The sequence below is a fragment of the Thermobia domestica genome, chromosome 10 (genome assembly GCF_964235325.1).
Source record: "Thermobia domestica chromosome 10, izTheDome1.hap1.1, whole genome shotgun sequence".
Taxonomy (NCBI): Eukaryota; Metazoa; Arthropoda; class Insecta; order Zygentoma; family Lepismatidae; genus Thermobia; species Thermobia domestica.
The window spans coordinates 92,310,903-92,338,469 of record NC_137463.1 but is presented as its reverse complement, the minus strand read 5'-3'; the positions used below and the strand labels follow the sequence as shown (position 1 = coordinate 92,338,469).

At 35.3% G+C, this 27,567-nt stretch overlaps 1 protein-coding gene across 1 annotated transcript; it reads right to left on the bottom strand.

Annotated features, from left to right (window-relative positions):
• Positions 1–26,843, bottom strand: LOC145662567 (enhancer of rudimentary homolog). The gene is made up of 4 exons (XM_081728253.1): positions 26,700–26,843; positions 12,380–12,467; positions 5,355–5,475; positions 1–766 (listed from the first exon to the last, which is right to left on the bottom strand). Exons 1-4 carry the CDS (start codon positions 26,700–26,702, stop codon positions 667–669), a joined length of 312 nt encoding a protein of 103 aa, XP_081584379.1. The 5' UTR covers positions 26,703–26,843; the 3' UTR covers positions 1–666.
• Positions 26,844–27,567: the final 724 nt, after the last annotated feature.

The following is a 27,567-nucleotide window of genomic DNA, read 5'->3' as shown; positions in this document are numbered from 1 at the left end:
TAAAAAATTAACAAGTTTATTAAATCAATTACTCCTCGACATATACAATTTTCGACACAATGTATATGTTCACAAATAGTCACAAATGCAAACAAAAATTTGTATATATTACTTTTAAACATTAAAAATGGAAAAAAAAGAAAGAAACAGATTGTTTACTTAGTTCTGTTGCCAAATTCTGCAAATATCCTTATTATGCTTAACTTCAGACATATCAGTCATCATCATCGTACAATCACGATGATTTGCACTCTCAAAATACACAGAAATATCACACTCACACCACACACACACATATATCCTTCATATTTATTTAAATGAAAGGAAACACGGCAGTTGTTTTTACAATCTAATCTTATGGAAGACAAAGAAAATAGAAAGAAATGGTCTGCCCTTTCATCTTAGTCAATAACTGTTTCTGAAAGTATGATAAAATAATGACATGACAATCTACAGAGAAGGAGGGAGTTTACACAGACAATGATAAACTGATGCATCAAGTTCACAAATGCAAGACATACACTAACGAAACCAATTCACACTGTTTTAATAATTTTATCTAAATCTTTTTTTTTAATTAAAAAAAAAAAATACTTTTATTTTCAAATGGTCCATAGTCCAAAACAAAAAAGTTCACACAGTCAAACACAATGGAAAGTTAGAATATCATTGAGCACGTGCTGCTTGCTTTCGTAGTAAGATGTAGATCTTCTCTTTGATCCAATCCTTATTGTATGGCACGTAAGTATTTGTACTCTTCTGATAACTGAAACGAACATATGAAAATATATTCTTAGGACTTACAACATACAATTATCATCAAAAAGGTATTACTGTACATAAAAATTATTAAGTGTTATTACATTTCTTACACCATGATTACATCATTAGTCAGTATAATACAGACTTTCCAGTATATCACGAATGAAAAAATCAATGTAATTATACATATTTACTAAGTAAGTACGAAATTGAAGTTTAATGATCAATCTACATTGCGTAAGAAGATATACATGTATATATGCAAAAATACGTGATTATATCTACCCATTGTCATTAACCCATAACTAAGATATTAGCACAGTTGCTATGTAATTAATTAAAGTATATGCTATTTGTTATAATTCTATCAATATTTCCTAATTCTTAACTTGCTCTTTTAGCACTTATTTTATCCTTTGTAACAACAACACAACTAATTTGAGTAAATCTGAGATGACTTGGACAAAGGTAACTGCTAGACTCCCACCAGTCGCCTTTTCAGCTGGTGGATAAGGGAAGGTCTACTAAATATACTAGGTACGAGAGAGGGCTGGAGTAGGCCAAAACTAGCACTGTTACCTTACAGTTAGTCTAGAGATCAACAGTTTAAGGGGAGACAACCTCGACAAAAAATAATCTGGCCCTCCAGGTTGAGAGTTAGGCGTGAGACTTATTTCACCGCGAAGCCAACCAGTAACCCCAGATAACAGCTAGAGATAACTGAGAACCAATACCGCAATGTAGAAGGGCAAATAGAAAGGATATAATGATGGCGACATGGAACGTGAGAACTATGTTAGAACTGGGAAAATGAAAGAAATAGCCGATGAAATGTATCATTATACAACAAAAACCAAATAAATATATGAAGAGTTGAAAGAGCTCGTAACGAAAATTGGACTGAAAATAAACGAAGGAACAACCAAATATATGTAAATTTCAATATCAGATGCAAAGGAAGACATGAAATTCAGAGGTAGGAGATTAAACACTCGAAGGAGTATCTTCCTTTGAGTATTTTGGAAATTTTAATAGACAACGAAAACAGGAAAGGAGGAAAGACATGCATAGAGGAAAGGATCCAAGTTCGAAATAAAACATATCAAAGAGAATGTCTTACTCAAGAGAAGACTTACATTACGAAATTCGAAGACGTGATAATATAGGACACTTAACACTAATCGTAACACATGGCGCAGAAACGTGGACCCTTATAACTAAGGACGAAGAAACACTCAGTAGTGTCTGAAAAGAAATTAATAAGAAAAATGTATGGTCCAGTCATAGGAAACGGGAATTGGAGACTAATCACGAAATTTAAAAGATGATAGGGATAGAAAACATAGATTCATTAGAGCACGTAGAATAAGCTGGATGAGGAATGTAGAAAGAATGCATGAACATTTGAGAAAAAAAAATACTGATTGCGCTCCAAGAACGAAAGGAAGATCACGGAATCAATGGATGGAAGAAATATCTGCAGATTTGGCTAAAATACGTCAACAATAGAAAAGAGTGGAGAATGCTGGTTGAGGAGGCCAAGGTTTGACCAGAACTGTAAAGTCAAGCGGAAAGTATATAGGTAAATCTGAGATTAAAGCATTTTATATGATTCTCCACAAATATCTTCTAAAGTATTGACTAATGGCCATACGCTATAAAATAATTTTCCAGACTACGGGTTAGGATTATGAACTCATCCTTCGAATTTTCGCTGACTGCTAGAAAAGAAGAGTTTAGTGTGGATTGGATTATGGGAATTATTTAATTACATAAGTAATAATATATATATATATTTAACACTTTAAACACAAACATCTTGAGATTTCTACTGCAGGTTTTTACAGTGCATTAATCTAAGTCATTGTTCTTTTTGGTTAGTGACGACGGTAAAGAGCCAAAAAGTTTTTTTTTTTTTTTTTTTTTTTTTTTTCGAGAGCGCCAAACTTAGAATTTAATTTTGATTTCTTTTCTCGAATGAAACAGATTTCGTATGCTTGTTTTCTATGAATGATAAGTATTTTGTCCAGTTACCCTTTATTAATGTCGTGTTTCGTATCTTTTCGATTTTGTTTCGTATCTTTTCGATTTTATGAAGACGTGATACAGGAGCATCGTTGTATTTATCATCACAAATACATTCTTTCAGCCTGGCGTATGTAGTCTCCTTGTTATATATATATATATATATATATATATATATATATATATATATATATATATATATATATATATATACACTGTATGTATGTATGTCAACATATTAATGAGACTTGATAGACACATGCGAAATCCAGTGGATTAGCAAAGAAATTTTTTGTATCTTGAAACTTTTCTCTATATTCATTGAAGACACTTTTATGTTAATTTATGCTTTCTGAGAACTGTTAAATTGTTTGGAACCGAAAGAAAGAAAAGCGAAAGAAAAGTCTATTTTTAATATCTTCCTCAGTTTTGATAGTATCCGTTTAGAGCAAGAAATGAAAAGAAATATTTCTGTTTAATGTCTAACGATTCTGCTCTTTAAGCTAAGGGAGACGAATAATTAAGGCAAGTGAATGATGAGATAAGAATCAGTGGAATGTAAATGTGGGAGGAAATGGGAATACCCGAGCAAACCTACGAACATGATGTTCTCCACCACAAACTTACTTACGGGGGCGCGGTGGCTTAGTGGTAGAGCGTTCACCTCCGGTGCTTGTGGTCCCTGGTTCGATCCCAGCTCGCGCCGTGTGGACTTTGTGGTGGACAAACACCGTGCTCGTGGGTTTTCTCGGGGTTCTCCCGTTTCCTCCCACTTTCTTCATTCTACCATTTCACTCATTTCTCATTATCACCGTCTCCTTTAGCCTAATCGGCATAACCGTGAGACGTTAAACTTAAAGATTTCATTTCATTTCATTTTTTCACAAACTTACTTGGTTGGGGATAGAGTCAGGGATCCCACATACCAGAGGTAAGCGCTCTACCACTGAGTCCTGGTGTCCTCCGTTTTAAACATTGTTACAACCTGATATAATCATCTCAAAGTATCAATATTGTAGCCATTTTTCTTTCCGATGCCTAATAAAAATTGATTTCAGTTACTCAATTATGAAGTAGAATACAGAATTGGGTGCCTGCTGTATGTTTGTGGAATACTTTGGTGTGGAATTTGTTTCCTATGTATAGCCAGCTCCTTCTGTATTGTAATTGTGAAGATTTTGAAATTTTGTTTTCACAATAATACAGCACTCTACTTGCTAAAAATGGGAATAAGGGGTCTCCCATAGTTAATCTGCGTCTGGAAAATTCATCTCAAAATTCAGACACCACTTCAAAGATTCAGTAATTCTTCGATTTAAATGATGAGGATTATGCATTAACGGAACTCGGGTCAACTCTAGAATTCAAAACACAAATCACACATAATACCCAAACCTTATGGAAATTTCAAGATATTTATATCTCAAGTGCATCCTCTCTCCTTTGATTAAATTATCTCAGATTGAAGGCTATATATTTATTAAACAAAAGAAAATTCAATATCTGTGTGTATATATAAATAAACTAAGTTAAGAGTTTCAATACTTAAACCAGACAAGTATAAGAACTGTTACAAGGAAGATAAAAACAAAACTTGAGTAACTATCCCTATCATTAGAAAACTACTAAATAATTAAGAAGAGTTTTTTATGCACATATTGTAGTGCTGTGAATCCGCAAAAAATGTAAAAGAACATGTAACTATAAAATTATTTTACCTACCACAACGCAAGGAAGATTTTTAAAAAAGCAAGTAATTTCCGATTTGTTCCTATTTTATAACGGAGGTTGTAGGAGGTGAAGGTCTATATTCAGCAAAGTATTGCAGCACCCAACCCCATCACATGTATCAAGACAATTTGAACTTCTGCACGAGCTTAGTTTTGAAGCGCTATACATCCTATGTTTGGAAGATCACACAAAAGTAACTACATTTGATAGAAATGGGCTAAGATATCTACTCTGAAATACAACTAGTAAGACGTGACGCATTAATCTCTTAGCGGTTTGTTAACTGACTAGATGGATTGATTAAAACCAATTTTTAAGATGTAATAATTTGAATACTAATTGTAATCCCATTTCTTTTCTTCAACAAGAAACTATTTTCTAGATTTATGCGTATTATCTACGAAACATTACAACCATTACTAAAATTAAATAATAAAATATGTTTCGCCATTCTTGTATATGAAAGTCTATAACTTTCGTACAATTTTCGTGAGTTCTGCATTTCATACAAATTTTAAAATGTTTAAATTAAAATATAAAATAAAAAAAATAATAAAAAAAAACACAAGTGGGTGTAAATCAAAGCTACTGTTCTCAATTCATAATCAAGAGATCCAGGTTCAAGTCCGCAGGCAGTCATCCTAATGCTTTCTAAGTGTTTTTCCTCAACTGTCTCGGAGAATACTGGGTTGAACCGTTAAATACAGGTCCTGGCAAACTTTTTTTCCGATTATTGTCTCCACTGTAAAATGCCTTCAATACTCTATCCGGAATTATGTTTACAAATATATACGAAAAACAAAGACTACTAGAAATGGAATGTAATAAAAACTTACACCAAACAAGATAGATCAGCTAACTCATCTATGAAATCAAACAACTGACTGATGTCATATGTAATATTTGGCGTATTTGGATTCTGACGTTTCAGATGCTCTTCGTAAGTTCTACACACTCCTGTGGAAACAGAAAACAATGTGTAAGTTGTAATATTATAAACAACCTATACAATTATTTTATTATACTTATAATATTAAATACAAAATATTGTCATGTTTATCCTGTTCTTTGGTGCATTTCTTATCGTGTCCTCATATTCTTTAGAATTCAAAATTTGTATCAGTTGTATGTTCATCACATTTATTGATATCTTAATGTTTGAAGTCAACAACGTTTATGTATTCTTGCAGCATTTTATTTTGCACCAGTTATAATTCAACTCCCATTAATATTTAATATTCTTTAAAATGCAAACCTATGCTGAATTCATTTATTATATAAAATAAATATTAAAGCTGTAACAGACTGATTTGATCTTGCATAATACAATGCAATGAGAAAAAGCCAACAATAAAGTGAATGCATTTCTACAATTTTTTATACCAACTTATGTAACCACTATCATATACTCGAGTTATCGCATATCACACAGTTCTCTTAAGTATAGTTCCATAAACGAATGGCAGCAATGTTGCCAACTTTTATCTTTCAAAGTAGCGGGATCGATTTCAGATTGCATCTAACTGAACCGCGAGTTGTCATTCGATCTTTACGATCAGAAAGAGTTGAACTACATACAGATTATCATACAATGTTTGCAAAATATGGAGACAAATTACCAAAAAAGAAAAAAAAATATGTAAACAGTGAAAATTTTCAGAAATGATTGCCGAAGTTCAGGGAAAAGATACCTTAAATGATCAATCGAAGAACAACACTTGAAAAAATTCTAGTTTAAATTAACATGTTGAAAGTCAATGCATTAAATTTATGCTTATTTTTAATCTATTTGTCTACTTGAACTAAGGAGCCGAAAGTTCAAATACATTGCGTCATTGGTTATACTCTATCATAGATATTTAAGTCATAAAATGCTTGCAAGAAACTGGAACAAAATATACTAGACGAACAGGTGAGTGCTTATACTGAAAAAAGGTGACTTGAAGTTTATAAAATAAATTGCTTCGAAAGTACACTCATCTTCCTGACTAACTTACCACAGTATTCCATCGTAACATGCTTTAAATGAACTTTGTGAATTGAAAATAGGGCATGAATCCCGCGATTCTTTCCTTTTTATCATTCAATCAATTAGTTAGTTACAACTCATTTGAGCTCATCGTATACTTTAGACTAAAGGAGTACGAAATGAAACATTAAGATGTATTTTATTTACTTAAATGAAATTCTATTCAATAAGGTATATGCCTTAATGAAAGACTGAATGTGACTGAATAAGAAGAAGTAGGACAGGCAATCCATCAGTGGTCTTTTGTCCTTTTAACTCTAAAATTTCATCTACATAAGGTCAACAGTGATTGGTTACCAGCGCACCAAGCAAACAATGTACACGAATGATTCAACTGGAAAATGTCAATATGAAACACCTAGTAATTCTTTAAGGAAAAAAAAATACAGAAACGTACCGTATATAGTGCTGGAAGATGTATACAGAGACGTGTGTCTTTTTCATAAGCAACTGCTTCGAGAGCTATAAAAAAGGTACGAGGAAAAATCGGGAAGTTTCTGTGCTTACTGATTTATTGCCAGACTACAAACCACAAACGAGACACAAGATATACACTATAACTAATTCTTGGCTCTACGATATTTTTTATCACGAGTGCACAGAACACTTTAGTGAACATTTACTTTTAGTAATTTTTCTTTATTAAATAAAGACTAAAACTCAAGAAGATTAAAGAGAGTGAATTTTATTTTTACAAACTGCTCGATTATCATTTGGGAACGTCGCAGGCGTTCCACAGACCGAACCTGATAAGAGAGCAAATAACGCTTTTATAGTGTGAAGATAGATAGATAAAGACTGTTTTCTTTCTTACACGAACATATGGACTTAAAATAATTTGTTTTGCTTTATAGTACATTTGGTTTAAAACTTTTATTTTAGACCCTGTGACTATGCTATTCAAGTTATCCCAAGAAAGACTGAATAATTATTTCAATTGATGCTGGTATGATTTTAAGTTAACCGGATGCAATTGTCTTATATTGATATACATGAATATTCATCTAAATTTATAATGCCATTTCATGAACTGGCTGGCAATTCCTTTAACGATCCGAGACATTCACATTTTTGCCAGTAAAGTCATATCAACGCTGAGAATATATTTAGTTCTTGGTGGAGTGCATATCTGTACTAGGTTGAAGTAACTCGTTCTAGTTACTCGCGCTTCGGAACATGCTGTTTTCTACGTTTTAATAGTGTATATTATTAGAAGGATGTTTTACAATGAATATAGTTTCTAAAGCAAGAAAGCGCTAAAGCAATGGATTGAAGATTTTTAAAAATAAAGTGGGATGTGAAATCGATACAGACATTTTCTCTTGTGCTACGTAATTAATTGTAGTTATGCATAGCATAAGGCACCAATTACTTATCTCTGCATGGAGCGATCAACAACATTACTAGAATCTATTATTGGCATTTCTAGTACTGAAATATCATCTTTGTTGAAGCAACACACCATACGATAATCTTAATTGCTTGTTCTCCACTTCTCCCCAGTGAAATATAATGTTGTGTATTTTTAATAGTGAAGTAAGAGAAAGCCATCAAGTTATCACGCCGTTTATGAGTGCATACATCGCATGTGGAACGTGATGTTATTTTTGTGTTTACATAGTTACCTTTTTTTTTTTTTTTTTTTTTTAACTATTCAAGAAACACCATATACAGGTGGTATTTCTGTTTTGTTTTGATGTTGATATTCAACATTTTACCGCGTAACGCATATGAATTATTTTATGGAGGGAAGTCGAGTTTTACCCTCTCCACATCTGTATGTTTATTATATATTAATCTTCAGTGTGTCATAGCTTCGAAAATATTTGATTTCCAAACCACTCACGACATGTTTTAATAATTTGTTATTTTAATACTGAAAGCCCCCGAATAGACAGTACCCTAAACTAGATCTATAATAATCTGTTACTTGAAGGCCATTCAGTGTTTACATCAGTTTTGAAGCTACATTATCTTATTGCTTGTTAACAATATACTTAGTCATTCACAGCAACAGGTGAGTACGGAATCATTTCTGCCACGTGTAGGGACTTGGCTACATCTCTAGCAAAGATAAATGGCGTCACCGAACAAAACAGAATACAAACCACTGTATCGCTGGATATGATATATTAACTAATCCGTTTTGTTTAATTTTTATGTATTTATTTATTTTAACAATTTGCCATGATTTGAAAGTTACATAGAATTGTTGTTTGAATGTAAGTTAAAGTTGTGAAATAACATTGTTCCAGTTGGCTTGAAAGAAAAAAAGAAAAAAAATCCAGTTTTGAGCTGTCAATTTATAAATTGTCCTACAGTTATTTTAAAAATAATTGTAAGTTGCATATACAATACAATACTGTATATTAACCAGCATATTAATTTGATATTTCAAAATGGCCGCACTCAAACTAGATTTGCGTACTTATTTGGCACAAATAATTAAAATAAAAACCGAGAAATTTAGTTAATGCGAGAAGAAATAAACAAGGACTAAAAGTAATCCAAAAAAAGGGAATTCTAAGCTAGAACAAAAAATAAATCAGAATATTGAGAATTGCAACAAGAAAATTTTAACGATGCAGAGATTACGGAACAAGATAAGAACAATAGAGAGATTTAGAAAAAATGCCCAGAAGGAGTCACGAAATTAGACAATAGGATCCATAAAGTAGAACAAGGGATTAGTCAAAAAAAGACAATCCCAACAAGGAATCGAACATGTCATAGTTAGTATTCATCAGAAGACTATTTCGATTACTTTCCATTAGTACTGGCATTTGCATCACAAACGCAATGCTGGCACGGGAGACCCGGATTCGATTCCCAGCGGGAGCTCATGCGGTTCGGATCCCACGTTAAGCAGTTCAACGTCTCACATAGGCTTGTTGCTAAAAGGGATGCTAAACTCAAATAAAATTAAAAAAAAAAAAAAAAGACGAAATGATATATTAATTTTTAAAGTTAGCTTCGAACTTTTAAAAAAGACGGGGTAATGCACATCCGAAGTATCTTATTGTCGAATACTACGGCCATGATTCAACATGATTCGAATAAATGCGAAAAAAGTTAGAGGAGGATTGAAAATTTGATTTTTCCAAAGGGCTTTATACCACTTTCAATTACATAGATGGTTTTCAATTGTGTAAAAATTATAACGTCGCGTGCATCAATTTGATATCTTAAACCATTACGAGATATGAAAAACATGGGCACAGATTACTACACTACTTAAACTTGCGTATTTTTGGGATTTTTTAAAAATTATTATTGTTTTCCTTTGATTCCATAACATTACAGCTATAGTTGGTTGTGGTTGTAACAAGTTATCAAAATTACATAATTCTAAGCTGTGTTGCAAGCTTCTACAATATATATCATATCTTTAAAACGGTTTAAGATATTCAATTGATGTAAACTGTATTATGATCTTTACGTTAACTGAAAACTATCTATCGTGGTTGATTTGATACTTAACTACGCATTTACTCAAAATAAAACATTTTGGAAAAAAATCTTTAATCCCTTGTTAAGATGTTCCCATTAATTAAAGGTAGAGAGTAGTCACATAAAAGTAGTTCGGTGTGTTTACACCGGACGAAAGAGTAGGAAAATGTAAATACTAGCTTATTTTCATGTTAAAGAACTGTGCATTCAGCAGCACATCAGTAACAGCCAGAATTACTCAGAGAATTATACACAATTATTTGCCCACTTCTGGTATTACCCGGTCATGCTACTTTTATGTGGGCAACACTGTACTTTCCATATGGATTGCTACGTCCGTTTCACCTTTGCTATCAACTGTTGTAGAGGACTCCATAATTTGTATGATCAACATACTGTAACGTCTTTAATTTACAACACTGAATAATAGTTGGGTTGGCAAACACTGTTAATCTGGTAGTACTGCAGAGTATGTCAGACGTTTTCGTTCTGTTAGTTTAAAACTAACAAGAGCCTGATCCGCCCTGTATACACCCGGTGAGTCAAAAAGGACTTTGTAACTTTGAAAGCATACGGAAATTTATTGAGATTACTTACGGGAACGAAAGAGATGTCAAGATGTCAAGTCTCATTTTGGTTCGATGTGACTGCCGTTGGTGACGCGACAAACATCCCACCGGAACTCAATTTCTACCCACACTCGTTCCAGCTGCTCCGGCGTAACTTCTACAACAGCAACGTAGATGCGATTTCTCGGGTCTGCAAGACTGTCTGGGAGGGCTGGAACAAACTCAATCTTTAACACAACCCCACAGGAAGAAATCCATAGATGCAAATTCTGGGGAGCGAGGTGGCCATACACGGCCAATCCACTGACGTGGGAAACGAATATCAAGGAAATCTCGAACTTCCTTGAGGAAATGCGGAGGTGCGTCGTCTTGCTGGTAGTAATGGGTCACGTCTTGTCGTTTCTCTTCATCTATCTGAGGAATTAAAAATTTTGCAACATATCAACATACAAGATGCCAGTGACCACGGATGTTATAAAATAGAGGATCTGCCTATACAACAAAATCGTGAAGCCATACATCAGTTTCAGGGGGCGCGGTGGCTCAGTGGTAGAGCGTTCACCTCTGATGCTTGGGGTCCCGGGTTCGATCCCAGCCCCGCCAAGTGAACTATGTGGTGGACAAACATCGTGCTCGTGGGTTTTCTCGGGGTTCTCCCGTTTCCTCCCACTTTCTTCATTCCACCATTTTGCTCATCTCTCATCATCACAGTCTCCTTTAGCCTAACCGGCATAACCGTGGGACGTAAAACTTAAAGATTTCATTTTTCCATACGTCAGTTTCGCCACCCCTACTCTGCCCGCTCCGCCCAATACGATAGCAATGTTCTGAAGCAACATTCATAGCGGAAACGAGAGTACCCAATCAGATTCGGTGCTCTGACTGATGGTTGGTTGTTTTTTGGCTTCAGTGAGTTAATAGGATGAAGATACATATGGGCAGATCCTTTATTTTATAACATCCTTGCTAGTGACAATATTCTTCATGAAGAAAAAAGGACCGCACACTGTAATTAGCTAAGTGCACAAAACACATTTACCTTCGGACTGTCACGGACATGGGTTTTCGCTGTCCCATATTCTACAGTTGTGGATGTTCACCATGCCACTATGAAATATATTCTCATCGCTGAAGATAACTGTGTTAAGGAATGTCTCGCCTTCCTCTATTCAATCCAACATTTCCACACAGAATTCCCCACGAGCATTTTTATCTACGTCAGTAATTTGTTATACCATTGTAAATCTGTATGGTTTCAAGTGTAAACGTTCACATAGCACTCGCTAAACTTTTTTTTTTTCCTGCGGAATGCCTGTCTCGCGAGACGCACGCCGCGTTGATTTTTCGGACTACGGGCAAAGCTTTCCTTAACCTATTTGACAACAGCAGTACCAGCAAGGACGGGCGACCTACTGATTTTACATAACAAATAGAACGACCAGTCTCAACGAAGTTCTTGTGTGAACTGTAAATTGTAGACCTGACTGGAGGTTTCTTACCTTGTTCCGTACGAAATCGACGCTGAACAGTTGTTGCAGAGTTCGTTTCATGAAATAACAACACGCACCGAGCACGATCCGCACCAGTGAAAGTCGCCATTTTGAGAATGCACTACAGTGGCACTCGCGATGACGGTATGTAGTACTACGGCACTATGCGAGACAAACTTGAAGTGTTTTGCTACAAATTAACACCTATATCGATTCTCTAAGTTATTTCAATACATTTTTATATGCTTTCAAAGTTGTAAAGTCATTTTTGACTCACCCCGTATATTACCCACATAATTCAGAATTCTACTGAAACCTCTTACCTTCCATACACTCATTCACCGAATCATAATCAGAATAGGTCCGAGTTTCTGGTCTCTGTCCTGGTTGAAAAAGCAGGATGGTGTGTGACTGTAAATAGCAAGAAAAAAAAGTATTAACACTAGTCAACAGTTCTAGCAACATAACATTCTTAAACAACCGCCGGTAAGTTATATGTTGTTTACTGCTATGCATTTCAGTAACACCTGTTTCAAATATGAATGGTTGGTGCAAATTACATGTTTGCCTCAGGGGTGTAACTGATCCCCCCTTGATCCTAAAACAGAATTGCCATATTTCAAAAATGAAAATCCGGGACACTACTAAATTACAAGAATCTTTGAAATACTTAAAATGAAAAGAAGTGTTTATACTAATTTACATTCTTCCATTAGATAGAGTTATTCAAGTATTACGTAATCACATTTTTAGTCATTTTGGTAGACCTTCTCCTCCCTAGTTAAGCAAACGTAAGCAAATGATTTACCTCCTCTCCTCTGGTAAGCATTTTTTTCTCAGGATCTGTTGTTTCGTGGCTTTCCGAGTCTGTTTTAGTTCATTCAAGGTATGATGTTTCCTTTCAGACGTTATGTCTGTCTGTGCCGTATCCTTTTTTAAAGAACAGTTAATTCATTGGCAATATGTTCTGGCGGCATTTGTTATCATCAAAGAACTTCTTTCGTTGAATTTTTACTTTATTTCTGTTAAGAGAATAATTATATACCTAATCCTGTGAAAAAAGCAAACTACAATATTCCCTTCCTTTCTTCTTCGCTGAAATCCAGGATATTTCAGCGTTCCGAGAAATATTTTCGGGACGGAATCTTGATTCTGTGACGGTCCCGGACTTTCCGGGACGAATGACAGCCCTATCCTAAAAAGAAATACAATATCTGGTTAATCAAAATAGTTGTTCTGTGCAAGTATACGAGTTTGCTATTGTTCTCCCAACGACTGAATTCCCTGGCGAAATAAGTCTGCAAGCTGGAAAATGAAGTCCTCAACCGCACCTTTCATCCCAGATCATCAAGGAAGATCTACTCTCTCAAGAAGTGATCGAGGGACCAGAAGAGTTGTTAGTCAGTAGGATATTTATCGGGGAATATGGTGGGTGAGGAAGGATCATACTGCAAGGTGAACCTGCGCCGTTCTTTGCGTGACATGTAGGCATTTACGTGTAACATAAGAATGTCATATTTGTTGACCATTTCTACATGCTTGCAAACAAGTCTGCAATTTCATGTTGTTCAGCAACAGAACTATCTGCATTGAAATTTCACCTCGGCTGAGAAAGACATGATGTATCACTTACCATAGACTACCATACTAGCAACAAAACCTTCTGCGGGTGGAGAGGAGGTTTCGGGAACTGTCCTGAACTTTCATCAAGATCCAAGCATTGTCCTGACCATCTATAATTGTCAAATCATAATCCATTTTTCATCTGAAATGATAACTAAGGTACGAAACTCTGTTGTTATTTCCTTATATCCAGAGAACTGCACATGTCTAGATGGCGATTGTTCTTGGCCGGTGTCAGCTCACGTGGCACCTGTGTGTTCAATTTTTTGCTTTATCTTACCGACTGCACTCAGCCGTCGAACGACAGTGATATGGTGTAAGTCTCACTTCTTGCAACGACACAAACACTTTTTAGAGGTTCAGTTTTCACGGTGTTCCTGAGGGACTCATCCGAACATGATGCTGGTTGGTGGCCACGGAGCACATTTTACAATGCTGTCGCCGGAACAGAATTTGACAAACCACGGCGAATGGTGCGTTCATTTGCCATTCCTGGTTCAAATGCACTGTTAATGTTTCTTTCAGCTTTATGTGGAAAACGTAACAGTTTGTTTTCGTAAAGAAAAATCACTTGCAATTGTCTGTTTTCCATAATACACTTTCATACGACCTATTCAACAATGCACTGCCTCCTGACTGAGTATCCCAGCCTGTACAGAGTTTGTGACGTTAGACGTGCGACAGTCCATCCCTGTGCCTTGTTGCTGAGATGAGTTTCTCACAAGCGGACAATTCATTCGCACCAATCTAATATTTTTATTACGGTAGTTTTGTAAATACAAAGATAGGTGAAAAATTTAACAAATTTAGAAAGGAACTTCACATCGTAAGAAAACTAAGTTTTATCTTCCATTTTAAATACAAGACGCTTAGTTTTTACACGGATGAGAACACTGAATCTCCAAAACCCTAATCAAAATTAATATTAAATCTTTTCACGTTTTAACTGAGACGGCAAATGTGTATTTTAACAAAAAAGTCTATTATCTGATTCCTTTTCCACACTACCTACCTCGGGAGTGTAAAATCTAAGGAAATACCTTTTTATATTCCTAAACGATCCCTTGTTTATGTTCACTTGACATTTTTAACGTAAATAATAACTTTACCATTTCACCTGATATAACTACTAAAACGATACATAATCTGCTTGGCTACGAGTAGAGTATGATTTACACAAAACAAAGAAGAAAAGGAAATAGAACACTAAGTCCATATTTTCTGCTATCGTTATTACTCCTAGGATATAATGGGTAAAAGTGGTCATAAAAAAACATGAAAAGACCGAGTGACGGAACGAAACGAGGACAAAATAAGAAAGTTGGTGCTTCGATGCTGTAGGCATGATGGTGGAATAATTTCGTTGTGATAACATTAGTATCCTCGGTTATAAATTTTATTTTGAGACTACTATATTCGTTCGTGATGAAGCGAACAGTAGAGAACGAATAAGTTTTATATATATACATATATTCAAGTATCTAAAGAAGGAACCGTGCGTGGAATGCAGAAATATGGTGGAGAAAAAATGTTAATGCCTGTAAGTGGAAGTGAAGCCCAGTAGTCCTATTTTCTAGGTTCGATGTCCGGCGGAAAGAATGGAACCTAGACCTTCCTTTTGGTGTGCAATTGGTCCCGAAATCTTTTATTCAAGGTCGTGAGTATAGTGATTGTTTTGAAAGTGTAAAACAGAAAACCAGGTTAGTAAACCAAAATCATTCTACTCCATAGTACAGTTTGACGATCAAGTAATGATTATGTTAGTGATAGCAACCATTTGCACGATGTGTGAGTAATAACCTCGTTCCCTGTAGAGCTACTTTTCGAGCATTTGCATGTAAACCAACAGTTTCTCTTTGAAAAAGGGGGCTTTATCCAAATTTACATATCCTGTACAGTGTCTCTTATTTCAGTATGAAATGTAGAAGGTAAATAAATACATATGGGTGATTCCACGAAAAAGGGAAATTTTCTGTCACGGGCATTTCTTCAAACTACTACTAGAAAGAATCACCTCATTTTTATTTTGTTTGGTAGTAACCGTCACAAAGTAGGTATGCCATGTATAACAGTTTGCAAATATAACACGAAACATACGTAAAAAATTAACTATTACCCAATTTCTCAACACCGTGGGCTGTCACAGACTACAGTTGACTGATTTTAATGAATAAATTACAACTGAAGTCGCAAATCAAACATCATGTAATGGTAATTAAATGGAAGAGAACACTTCAATGTTTCGGTTTTGTGGAAAGTAAACCTTTATAACGATTATTTTCGAAAGCTTGACTATGCTTCGTTTCTGTCACCTCTATTTCGTCTCAACTCCATGGCAATAGAAAAAATTATCATTGCTCTCAACAGATAGCATGGTCGTCCACATTGGCAACACCCACAAGAAGACAAGGCAGACATGTTTGACTGAAGAACAGAAAAAGTTGTGTGCATGTGTTAAAAGCTATAGGAAAAATATTTTTGTGTGTGGAAAGCAGGTGCGTATATTAATTGATTCTCAACACCATGGTATTTATTACTGAATGTATTTGTATGGTATATACCTTCTTTCCCTTGAGGAACCTACGCCTTAACGTAGAAAATTCGTACACAATTACTCACATGTACTGGTTAAAAAGTGGGCCGGTAAAGATAAATTATATTCGATTTTCTCAACTCCATGGTTCTCAACTCCATGTCCATTTGAAAACTAAGGAATCCACGGTGTTGAGACAAGTTCACGGAGTTGATAATCCTATAGTATTTGTTATGCTCATGCTCTTCCAAATATTTGTTCTGTCAATATATTGATAGAAATAAAGCTCATTTATAATCTAGTGACTAGTATGCTCGCCTTTCGTGCGTGGTTCTGGGTTTGTTTCCCGGTGGAAGCTCAAAAATTAATGGTGTTTACTTCGCACAGTGAGGCAATTGAAAAACTCATTTGAGTAGAGATGTACTGAAACCTGATCGCGCAGAACATCGCAACAGTCGTAGGAGCCGACACGCTGACCACGTGTCATTCACACTCAAAGGCCGGCTGGTGGGTCCTAGCCCATTTAGGGAGTGTTTCGCGGAAGTTCAGATTTGGGGCTGTCAGGTAGCCGGAGGTAAAACTTCAGTCAAGTCAAGATGGATGATATCTGTTTTTAACCTATTGAAGTCTCAATCTTATGATCAACTAATTGTTTTCTTTTCAGGGATTGTCGAAGAGTCTGAGGGTAACATACGGACAGTCAATTTTATGACGCGGATCGGGAGGAATTTCTCCTGGCCTACTAAACCTGACGTTTAAAAAGCGTTGGCAGTTGTCATTCTGTGTAGACTAGAACAGCCCTTCCCTGTTTCCTCAAGACATTTCCTTCATTGGAGTGGAAAATGAGGGCTACTTAACAAAGAACATCAAATTATTCAAAGAAAACAGAAATGATGAGTGCCTTACACTGTCATTTATTGTGCATTATACAGGGCGTTTCGAAACAATACCGACAACGTTTGGGGGTTGATTCCTAACACCAAGATAAGATAAAAAGTATAGACCAATCTGGGTGCACAAATGCTTCCTTTCGCAGTTATAGGCTGCCGAAAACATGAAAAAATGATCTTTAAAGGTCCATAGCATAAAACTATGGGACCTACCGTAGTCGGGTCAGACTTCACTTAGGAATTAGTATGTGCGCTATCCAAATATCCATGTTTCAGAATCTTGCGGTACTTCCACAACAACTTTTATAGAAGTAGTTGGTGAGTACTTCTCCCTCTATAAAAATTGCTTCGTGAGTACCTCAGGATTCTGAAACATATTTTTGGATATTGCACATATTAGTTCCTAAGTGAAGTCGTGGCCCGACTACGGCAGGTCTCATAGTTTTGGAGCTATGGACCTTTAAAGTTCATTTTTTTTTCATGTTTTCGGCAGCCTATAACTCCGAAAGAAAGCATTTGTGCACCCAGTTGTCTATACTTTTCGTCTTATCTTGATGTCAGGAATCAGCTCCCAAACGATGTGTGTATTGTTTTGAAACACCTTGTATATATAGCAAATATACAAATACACTTACCAAATGTTGAAAAAGTATTGCACTTTCGACATATTGACTTGATCACACAGAGAAGACAGACGGTTTACATAATCTCAGAAAACAAATGAAGTAGACAATAGACAGGTTTAGTGACTACTTCATCTGTTTCGTAAGCTTATGTGAAAAGTTTGTCCTCTCCATATGATAGTCAACATATTGAAAGCGCAATAATTTTTCAATATTCGATAAGTGTATGTGTATTTCTTTTTTTCTTATTTACGTCACATATTCATATATATATATATATACTCAATTTTGGAACCTTCATTAGATATATTTTCATATGTTTTTCAGTATTTTCTGGAGTATTTTTGTATAACAAATTACGTGTCATCTAGTTTGTTAGAATTTTATTCAACGTAAGGAGAATAATTCTAACTTACAAAAACTATTGGAAAATTATTTCAATTTTTATGTAAATTATAAGCTTAATCACTTATAAACCAAAACTTATCACCCAGATGTATCACGTTTCTCAACTCCACAGCAATTTTCAACTCCGTGTTAACTAATCTCAACTCCGTGACCCATGGTCTCAACTCCGTGGGTGCTGAAAAGTTTATTATTTTTTATTTACTACACCAATAACGATTCAGCTCTGCTGAACACCTAATTAACATGTACTTAGTAGTAGTAAGTGCATGTGATATTTTTATCGAAATAGGCGACCATCAACGGAACAAAAATTTTCCAAGTGAAAATTTCCCTTTTTCGTGGAATCACCCATATAGGAATTTCGATATCTCTCTTTAGGCTTGCATAACATTTGTTTTTTCTTTTTAAATATGAACATGTACCAAATTAACTAGGTAGTACCGTAATGATACATACAAAGTAAAAAAAAATGAGAATTCGGTAGTGACGCGTTCTGAAATACCTATAGTTTATTATTATTTTATACATTTTCAAAAGAAATGGAAAATATACATATTTGTGTGTACAGTTGCACCACGTCACTGATGGTACGGAGTTCGTATCCCGTGTTCGATATTTTTTTTTAAATCAAAGTTTTGCTATTCACCTTGGAAGTTTTTTTTTTTTTTTTTTTTTTTTTTTTTTTTTTTTTTTTTTTTTTTTTTTTTTTTTTAACGCTACATTAGAGAAAAGTGATGGAAGACAGACTAATGTAAAGATACCCGTTTCGCTTTCTTACACGTCCCTACGCTTAATATGTGCCGATACATATAATGTGATATTTTGTGTTTTGTTTATGTATGTATTTGTGTGTAGGTTAAGTTAGGGTAAGGATGTAATGCTGATGTGTGCGGATATGTAATAAATATTTGCATAGCAGTTGAATATTCCTGCTCAATTAATTGGTAATGAATAATAATAATTTGTGTAAAATAAGTAATATAGCACACAAAACATGAAGGTGCAGGATGTTTAATTCCCTGCATTATAAATATATAAAACTGAAAGCTTGTTGATGATGCATAATGATTCCTATTTAACATAAGTAACAGGGACGATGTAATGGCAAGATTGATTTGTAAGATTTTAAGCGAACTTTTGTGGAATGAATATTTTGATTTTCTGCGGTAAAAGAATACGTAGTAATGTTCAATGCAGTAAATGTAACGCAGATAGAGAAGGTGACATGCTGTGCAGAATAACTAGAGAAATGTAGCATAATGTTCACATTACATTGTATTATTATTATTATTTCATTTTCTTTCTTGAGATACCAATTAATTAGATAAAATTTGAAACCTAATTTTTATTTCAAATAAATACAGAGAAAACCCAATAATTTAGGGAAATCTACATACGTTTACACAAAAGTGGTACAAGGGTAGTTTCAGTAACAATGGTTTGTAATAATTACAGAGAAAAAGATCAACAGAAAGTGAAACGGTGCAGATAGCGTTTGAGAAGAACCCAAAAGTAGACATAACCTTTCCAAATTCTTTATATTTATTTATTTATTTTTTTCTTTCGGTCGTTGCGCAGAATTATGAAGAATTTTTCACACACAACCCCGTTTGAGTTTAGCGTTCCCACATGATAGTGGAGTGCACGAATGTTTTGTGGGTTGCCAGGTGCACTTCTGTGGGGGCCCAAACAGGTTTGTGACTGGTTAAACTAGCAATGCATTTGGGCACACTTCAATCAAGGGAAGTGAACGTCATACAATACCAAGTCAGATGCATGATTACATCATCTTTTATTTATTTATTTTGGGCACCTTTTGGTGATTTTGATTGGCTTGGGTAGCCCTGATGTAAAGAATGTTTTTCTTTTTGAAACCAGGAAAAGGAAAGGCGCCCGAAACCCTCTACAATTCTCATCTTGCCGCTGACAAAACCGTATCAGACTACATATTGTTCCTGCACGCGATGAGTAGTTGTGACACCACTTCTGCTTTCTACAATCAGGAGAAACTGAAGTTTCTCAAGGTCTTGAAGAAGAAAAATAACTTGCAACCAGTCATTGATATTTTCAAAGACCCTCATGCACATCAAGACGAGATTGCCGAAGCGGGAAACGTGTTTCTCATGGCTTTGTATGGGAAAATACACGAGACTAGCCTGAACGAATTGAGATACAGGCAATACGTATCTTCATCGTACAAAAGGCCGACATTGCCTCACTACCCCCCACCCCCACCGAAGCTGCTGCACGACAACATTTATTCAGAGTACATTTTAGGTGCAGCAGTGGTTATCCGGTCAAACCACATTCGATGAGCAACAGAGACCCGAACAAATGGGGGTGGAAAAAGACAAGACGTGGTCTCGTGCCAGTGCTAATCACTTTGAACTCTGCACCGGACTCGATACTCCGGCACATTTCTTGTAATGTAAAAAAAGGATGCCAACGCAATTATACTTGCAGGAAATCAGGCCTCCATTGCTCCCCAATTTGCACATCGTGCGAAGGGCTGTGTGAAAACGTCGAGCACCCAGAAGGCAGCATTGACATAGACAAAGAAGAGACCGAGAATAGACTCAATACCTCTTTCATTTTCCAAACGAAGCAGCCCAGACGCTGACTACAGAACCTGAACGTGTGCCAAGACCAGCCACCTTCGAAGAATCTAAGCCAGGCTCATAATTTCTGTTCATATAATAATGTAATGTATAATCATGTGTAAAATTTTAGAAAGGCTTACGACTCGGTTAGGAGAGAAACATTATACAACGTTCTTACAGAGCTTGGAACACCGAGAAAGCTAATTAGATTAATTAAGATATGTTTAAGTGAATCCCAAAGTAAAGTCCGGGTAGGAAAATTTTTGTCCACGAGCTTCCACGTCGAAAATGGCCTGAAACAAGGAGATGCGTTGTCGCCATTATTATTTAACTTTGTGCTGGAATACGCCATAAGGAAAATCAAAGATAGCAACCAGGGCCTAGAGTTGAACGGTATTCACCAGGTTATGGCATATGCTGATGATGTAAATTTAATAGGGGATGATAGGAGAACAGTAGAAATAAATGCAGAGATATTATTAAACGCTTGCAGGGACATGGGTTTAGAAGTAAATGCAGAGAAAACTAAATACATGGAAGTGCGTCGGGACCGTAATACGGCAAATTGTGGAGGCGTTAAAATATTAAATAATACTTTTGATAAAGTGGATACTTTCAAATATTTAGGATCAATATTAACAGACGAAAATCATATTCACGAAGAAATTAAATGTCGACTAAAAGCAGGGAATTCGTGTTACTATTCGGTTCAAAATCTCTTGTCGTCGCGAATTCTGTCGAGGAATTTGAAGCTTAAAATATACAAAACGATAATTATGCCTGTTGTTCTGTATGGCTGTGAAACATGGTCACTTACTCTGAGGGAAGAACATAGACTGAAAGTATTTGAGAACAGGATCCTGAGAAGAATATTCGGACCCAAGAGGAACGAGAATGGGGAATGGCGGAAGCTTCATAACGAGGAAGTACATAGTTTATACGGTTTACCCAACATTGTTAGGGTCGTCAAGTCTAGGAGGCTTAGGTGGGCAGGTCATGTAGCTAGAATGGAAGAAAGTAGAAACGCTTTCAAAGTCTTGACTGGTAGACCCATAGGAAAACGACCATTAGGAAGACCTAGGCGCAGATGGGAGGACAATATTAAGATGGATCTCGCAGAGATAGGAATACAAAGTAGAAACTGGTTCCAATTAGCTAAGGATAGAAGTCAGTGGAGAGCTTTTGTGAACGCGGCACTGAACCTCCGGGTTCCATAGGCCATAGAGTTAGTTAGTTAGTTATAATCATGTGTAAAATAACAATATGTAATAATTTTTCGCTGGAATTTCAACTTTTTTGTAACTGAATTTCAACAATTTTGGAGCTCATTTAATAAGTTGAATAATATGTAACTGTATTTTTTACAATATATAATAATCATAATTTTTAATAAAATACTCTGTACATTCACACATATACGATCTAAATAATGTCAACGGTAAAAGAAAAACAAAATAGTATAATTTGTAGGAAATTTTATGTACTTTCAGTTTTAATAGGGAGGTTTTGGTAACCGCCAAAACTGATATTTTCCACTTGTTTTTGCATTTTTTCGATGTTGCGTTACGAAATTTTGTCAGCAAACCTGATTCGGATTCAGCACACCAAAAAAACATAGAATGAAAAAAAAATCAAAACTACCCCACAACTTTCCTGGTAAAAACACAATTGAAGGTTAGGGGGGAGGAGGAATGTCACAAAACTGCATTTTCGAGAAAAAGACGTTTTTATATTTTAAACCAGGGTTGGTAAAAACCATGGTTTTAATTGAAAAAAAAAAAAAAAAAAAAAAACAGTTTTTTTTGGTTTAAATAATTTGCTCTATGTATTTATATCACATATGGACAGAAATAAGCTTGTTTCGCCTTGGTGTTAGTATGTAACAACCGGGTTATGCTGGAAGGGGTCACATAAGCTTAAATCGTAATCCAAGAGAAATTGTCTTCCATTTGAACTCGAAACCGGAACTAATTGGCCACAAATGCGATACGTCTGTCAACTCACTCACGAAGGACTCCTGATAAAAATACGTTGACTGATCTTTACATATTTGTTGGCATTTATTCCGAAGTTGGGCGTCCGCTTTCCCCACTTTTTTTTTTCTTCTGTTATCTCCTTTGCACACTTTCTGCAATTTGTTATTAGGTTCATTAATCCGTGCTCTTCACAAACTTTAAAAAGTTTTTGCTCGTTATCAACGTATTGCTTCACAAATGTTAAAATGGTTACTTCATTGCTCTTGTACATTCGCCATGTTGATAAAATAAATGCTCGTTTCTTTCCCACAATGAAAATGTTCGGTTACCTTGCGCCAAGTAGTTCCCTCCGCTCGCCGTATAGTCCCATGTTTATAACCGCTTATATGTAACACATAAACAGATTTTTCGAGACTCTTATATATTATCAAGCACACAAACGATCAAATTATCCATATCTTTCCTGTAAATATTTAAAATTTTGCTGGAAAAGGACGCCCAACTTTGGAACTTAACCCTATTTGTTAATATAATCGTCAAGAGTCATTAGGACGGTAAGTCTTTACTTTGACTCCAACTGTGACTTTAATCGGTTCTTATAGGTTCAGTTACTTCCTGGAACTGTTTGTGCGTGAGTCACTTGTTAGAACTGTTCATGCCTTTGGTGTGACGTCTTAGTTCATATTTTTCCCACTAGGTGTCTGTGTAGTCATATGGTAGTTGGTTAGTAGTCACATGTTCTGTGTGCATGTATGTGTGCTGCTGTTTGTGGCATTCGAGAAGCGCGTAATTGAATTGGTTGAATTGAGTTAGAGAAAACCTATCATAGTTGTGGTCTAAACTGAAGATATTTTCGACGTATTCTAAAAGTGGACGTTTATTGGTTTCTTGTTTGTAATAATAGCAAGTGTGCTCGGTTTAATAAAACGACGTGTGTGCGGAAAGGAACATTTTTCAGTAATGTTGAGTATTGTGCATGTGTTCTTGGTATCTTATTTTTTCGTGTGTGGAATCAGCAGTTATGAGTTCATTATTCATGAGATTTCTCCTATGGCGAAATGGTGAGTGTTTTCTTTCACTGTTAATTCATATTATTTTTATTCTTGATTTGTTTTGCATTTGAGTATTAGGCAAAGTATTTGGTTTGCTGCTGCTTGTCCTATTGTCTTGTTGAGATGTAATTTTTTTTTCTTTGTCATGCACTGATTTATGATTAGAGACGAGTGTTTTTTTTTTTTTTTTTTTTTTTTGGTAAGTCTTTACTTTGACTCCAACTGTGACTTTAATCGGTTCTTATAGGTTGAGTTACTTCCCGGAACTGTTTGTGCGTGAGTCACTTGTTAGAACTGTTCGTGCCTTTGGTGTGACGGCTTAGTTCATATTTTTCCCACTAGGTGTCTGTGTAGTCATATGGTAGTTGGTTAGTAGTCACATGTTCTGTGTGCATGTATGTGTGTGCTGCTGTTTGTGGCATGCGGGAGCGCGTAATTGAATTGGTTGAATTGAGTTAGAGAAAACCTATCATAGTTGTGGTCTAAACTGAAGATATTTTCGACGTATTCTAAAAGTGGACGTTTATTGCTTTCTTGTTTGTAATAATAGCAAGTGTGCTCGGTTTAATAAAACGACGTGTGTGCGGAAAGGAACATTTTTCAGTAACGTTGAGTATTGTGCATGTGTTCTTGGTATCTTATTTTTTCGTGTGTGGAATCAGCAGTTATGAGTTCATTATTCATGAGATTTCTCCTATGGCGAAATGGTGAGTGTTTTCTTTTTTTAATTCATATTATTTTTATTCTTGATTTGTTTTGCATTTGAGTATTAGGCAAAGTATTTGGTTTGCTGCTGCTTGTCCTATTGTCTTGTTGAGATGTAATTTTTTTTTTCTTTGTCATGCACTGATTTATGATTAGAGACGAGTGTTTTTTTTTTTTTTTTAATTTTTCCCTTCTTATCTTAGCTTTATAGTAGTGGTGTGATTATTTATTATTATTTTGGATGTTTTTATGGTACTTGAGCGGGGGGACCGCCCCCCATTTAGATCTTAAAATTCATAGTCACCGCTTCACCTGAATTGATGTTTAGTAACATTGTGGCCCTTGTACTTATAGTATAATTCTTAACTTCGTATAGTAAAATTGTGGCCCTTGTACTTATAGTATAATTCTTAACATCGTATAGTAACATTGTGGCCCTTGTACTTATAGTATAATTCTTAACATCGTACATTACTTTCACTGTGTTAGTAATTGTAATCGATTCATGTGATCCGGTTCCGGGAGCAGTTTAGGAATGATTCCTAAACTGCTCCGGGAACCGGATCACATGAATCGGTTGAAGTCACAGTTGGAGTCAAAGTAAAAATTTGCCTTTTTTTTTAATTTTTCCCTTCTTATCTTAGCTTTATAGTAGTGGTGTGATTATTTATTATTATTTTGGATGTTTTTATGGTACTTGAGCTGGGGGTTGGGGGGCGGTAGCCTCCCATTTAGATCTCAAAATTCATAGTCACCGCTTCACCTGAATTGATGTTTAGTAACATTGTGGCCCTTGTACTTATAGTATAATTCTTAACTTCGTATAGTAACATTGTGGCCCTTGTACTTATAGTATAATTCTTAACATCGTATAGTAACATTGTGGCCCTTGTACTTATAGTATAATTCTTAACATCGTACATTACTTTCACTGTGTTAGTAATTGTAATCGATTCATGTGATCCGGTTCCGGGAGCAGTTTAGGAATGATTCCTAAACTGCTCCGGCAACCGGATCACATGAATCGGTTGAAGTCACAGTTGGAGTCAAAGTAAAAATTTGCCCATTAGGACAAAAGGACAAAAAGATAAACAATTGCACAAGTAGAAACAGAATTACATATGGACAATTTCAAAGTACTACAGAGTACAGAAGAACTAATTTAGTCTAAGTCAGTTCACTACGACTTTTATTAGTCCAAGTTAAAGAAACATAACGACTTACTTTGCATATCAGTAAGAAAAGTGAATAAAGATACGAATTATTTGAGTCCGCTTTGGCTCTCAACCAGGGTTAAATAATTTGAGTAGTTACCAAAGATTCTTGCCTCATCAGTTGCCTCTCGTGGAGTTTGTATGACCCCCTCCCAAAAAAAGTACGGCATTTCAATGTATTTTATCAATAGTAAACATTATTAAAACGAAACAATGTTTAGAATTTTCCTTTGGTTGCATAACAATAATAACAAACTATAAAAAAATTACAAAAGAAACATCCATAAAGTTACATAAAAAAAGTTGCTTCTGTAATATAATCTCTTTGAGTAAAGAATGGGGAATTTGGGTCTGAATATAGTACGAATAATATATGGGAGTGAAACGTGATAACCCACAAATGTGTGTTCATGAAGATTTTGCGAATAGTTACACTTTTACGAACATATTTCGTTTTTTGGTTTAAACCAGTTGGTTTTTTTGAAAAAAAAAAAAAGGCTGGTTTAAACCAGCCAACCCTGTTTTAAACCGCGTAAAAAAGAATACGGTAGTCAAATCTTTTGCTCCTTTTTACATGGACATTTCGACATCTACCCATGGATAGTATATAGTCAAATAGTACCAAGGGTCACCAACAGATAGGACAACGCACCCGATAAAGGACACATATGGACATTACTTGTTTTTTCCCCTTACCCTTCGATTTGACTGAATTATAGGTTGTTCCTTGTTAATACCATAGTAAAATATCACAGGAAAATTCCTGCACCATTACAATTTACTGACACGAAGCTCCGCTACTGCACTTTCATAAAATAAGATTATATTGTAATATTTGATTATACAATTAGATATATCGACGTAAAAATATTTCGTTCAATTTAAATCAAGTTTGATGGAGAGTTTTAAACTGTTCGATGCACTGTCTGTTTCCTTGTTTATAACCATAACATTAAAATAGACCAATAAAACTGATACTTAAGAAAAAGAAAGGATATTATTTCTATCATACAAATTACCATATCTGAAAGATCTATCTTCCCAAATAATCAAACCAAATCTCACAAAGATTTGTTCACTTCGACAACTGTTTGTGCAAAGTTCTAGAACGATAAACAAAAACACAGCTGCAAGAAGTGTTGCCAGACCTACGTTACGCAAGTTTAGTTCCTCACAAAGTTAGAAAACCCTTTATAAATACAGAACTAGGAAGTTCATTCCATACCAGTGGGCACCAAGAAACGAAAAAAAAAAAAAAAAAAAAATCACAAGAACTGCTCTGCTGATCATCGCAAATTTTGAATGTCATTCGAACCGAATATACATTGACTTATGTGATCGCAAAGCTTCTTTGCTATGAATTTACGACAGACAACAAGACTGATTAAATATAATTCTTCCGAACCTTTGCGATCACATTGTCTTGCAAAATTTATCTCTTAATTTACGCCCGTTGCGATTTTTGGAATAACAATTTATCTGCATATTATTGAACTGTAGACAATTATTTGGACATGCATCAAAAAACTAACAGTCTAGGATTTATTGAAGTAGTATTTAGATCAAGATAATTAAACGTAAAATAATTTTATGACTTGGGCCCAATAATCTACACGATCCCCGGAATATTGTATTCACTTATGAAGCAAGGTTACTAGAGAACAGGTTGCCTCTTAACCATGCTGCACGGCCATAGGCTGTCCCGGAATGACGTCAGTTATAGACCCGTGAAACTCGCAAAAAAATTGTCGTCTGCTTTTTTCCCACTTAAGAATAAGGAAGAGGGTCTTCGCGTGAGAAGTTCTATACTGAATTAACGTTACATAGTAAAATCCCTTTTTTGCTTGCATGCAGAATCAAACTTAAGTGTCTGTAATTTACTACATA

What these genes read in the sequence shown, in the direction of transcription:
- LOC145662567 (XM_081728253.1), bottom strand. An exon ending in GGTGAATGAGTGTATGGAAG is followed by an intron (nt 5,476 to 12,379) that starts GTAAGAGGTTTC and finishes CTGTTTCCACAG; the next exon opens with GAGTGTGTAGAACTTACGAA. An exon ending in GCTGATCTATCTTGTTTGGT is followed by an intron (nt 767 to 5,354) that starts GTAAGTTTTTAT and finishes TGTTCGTTTCAG; the next exon opens with TTATCAGAAGAGTACAAATA.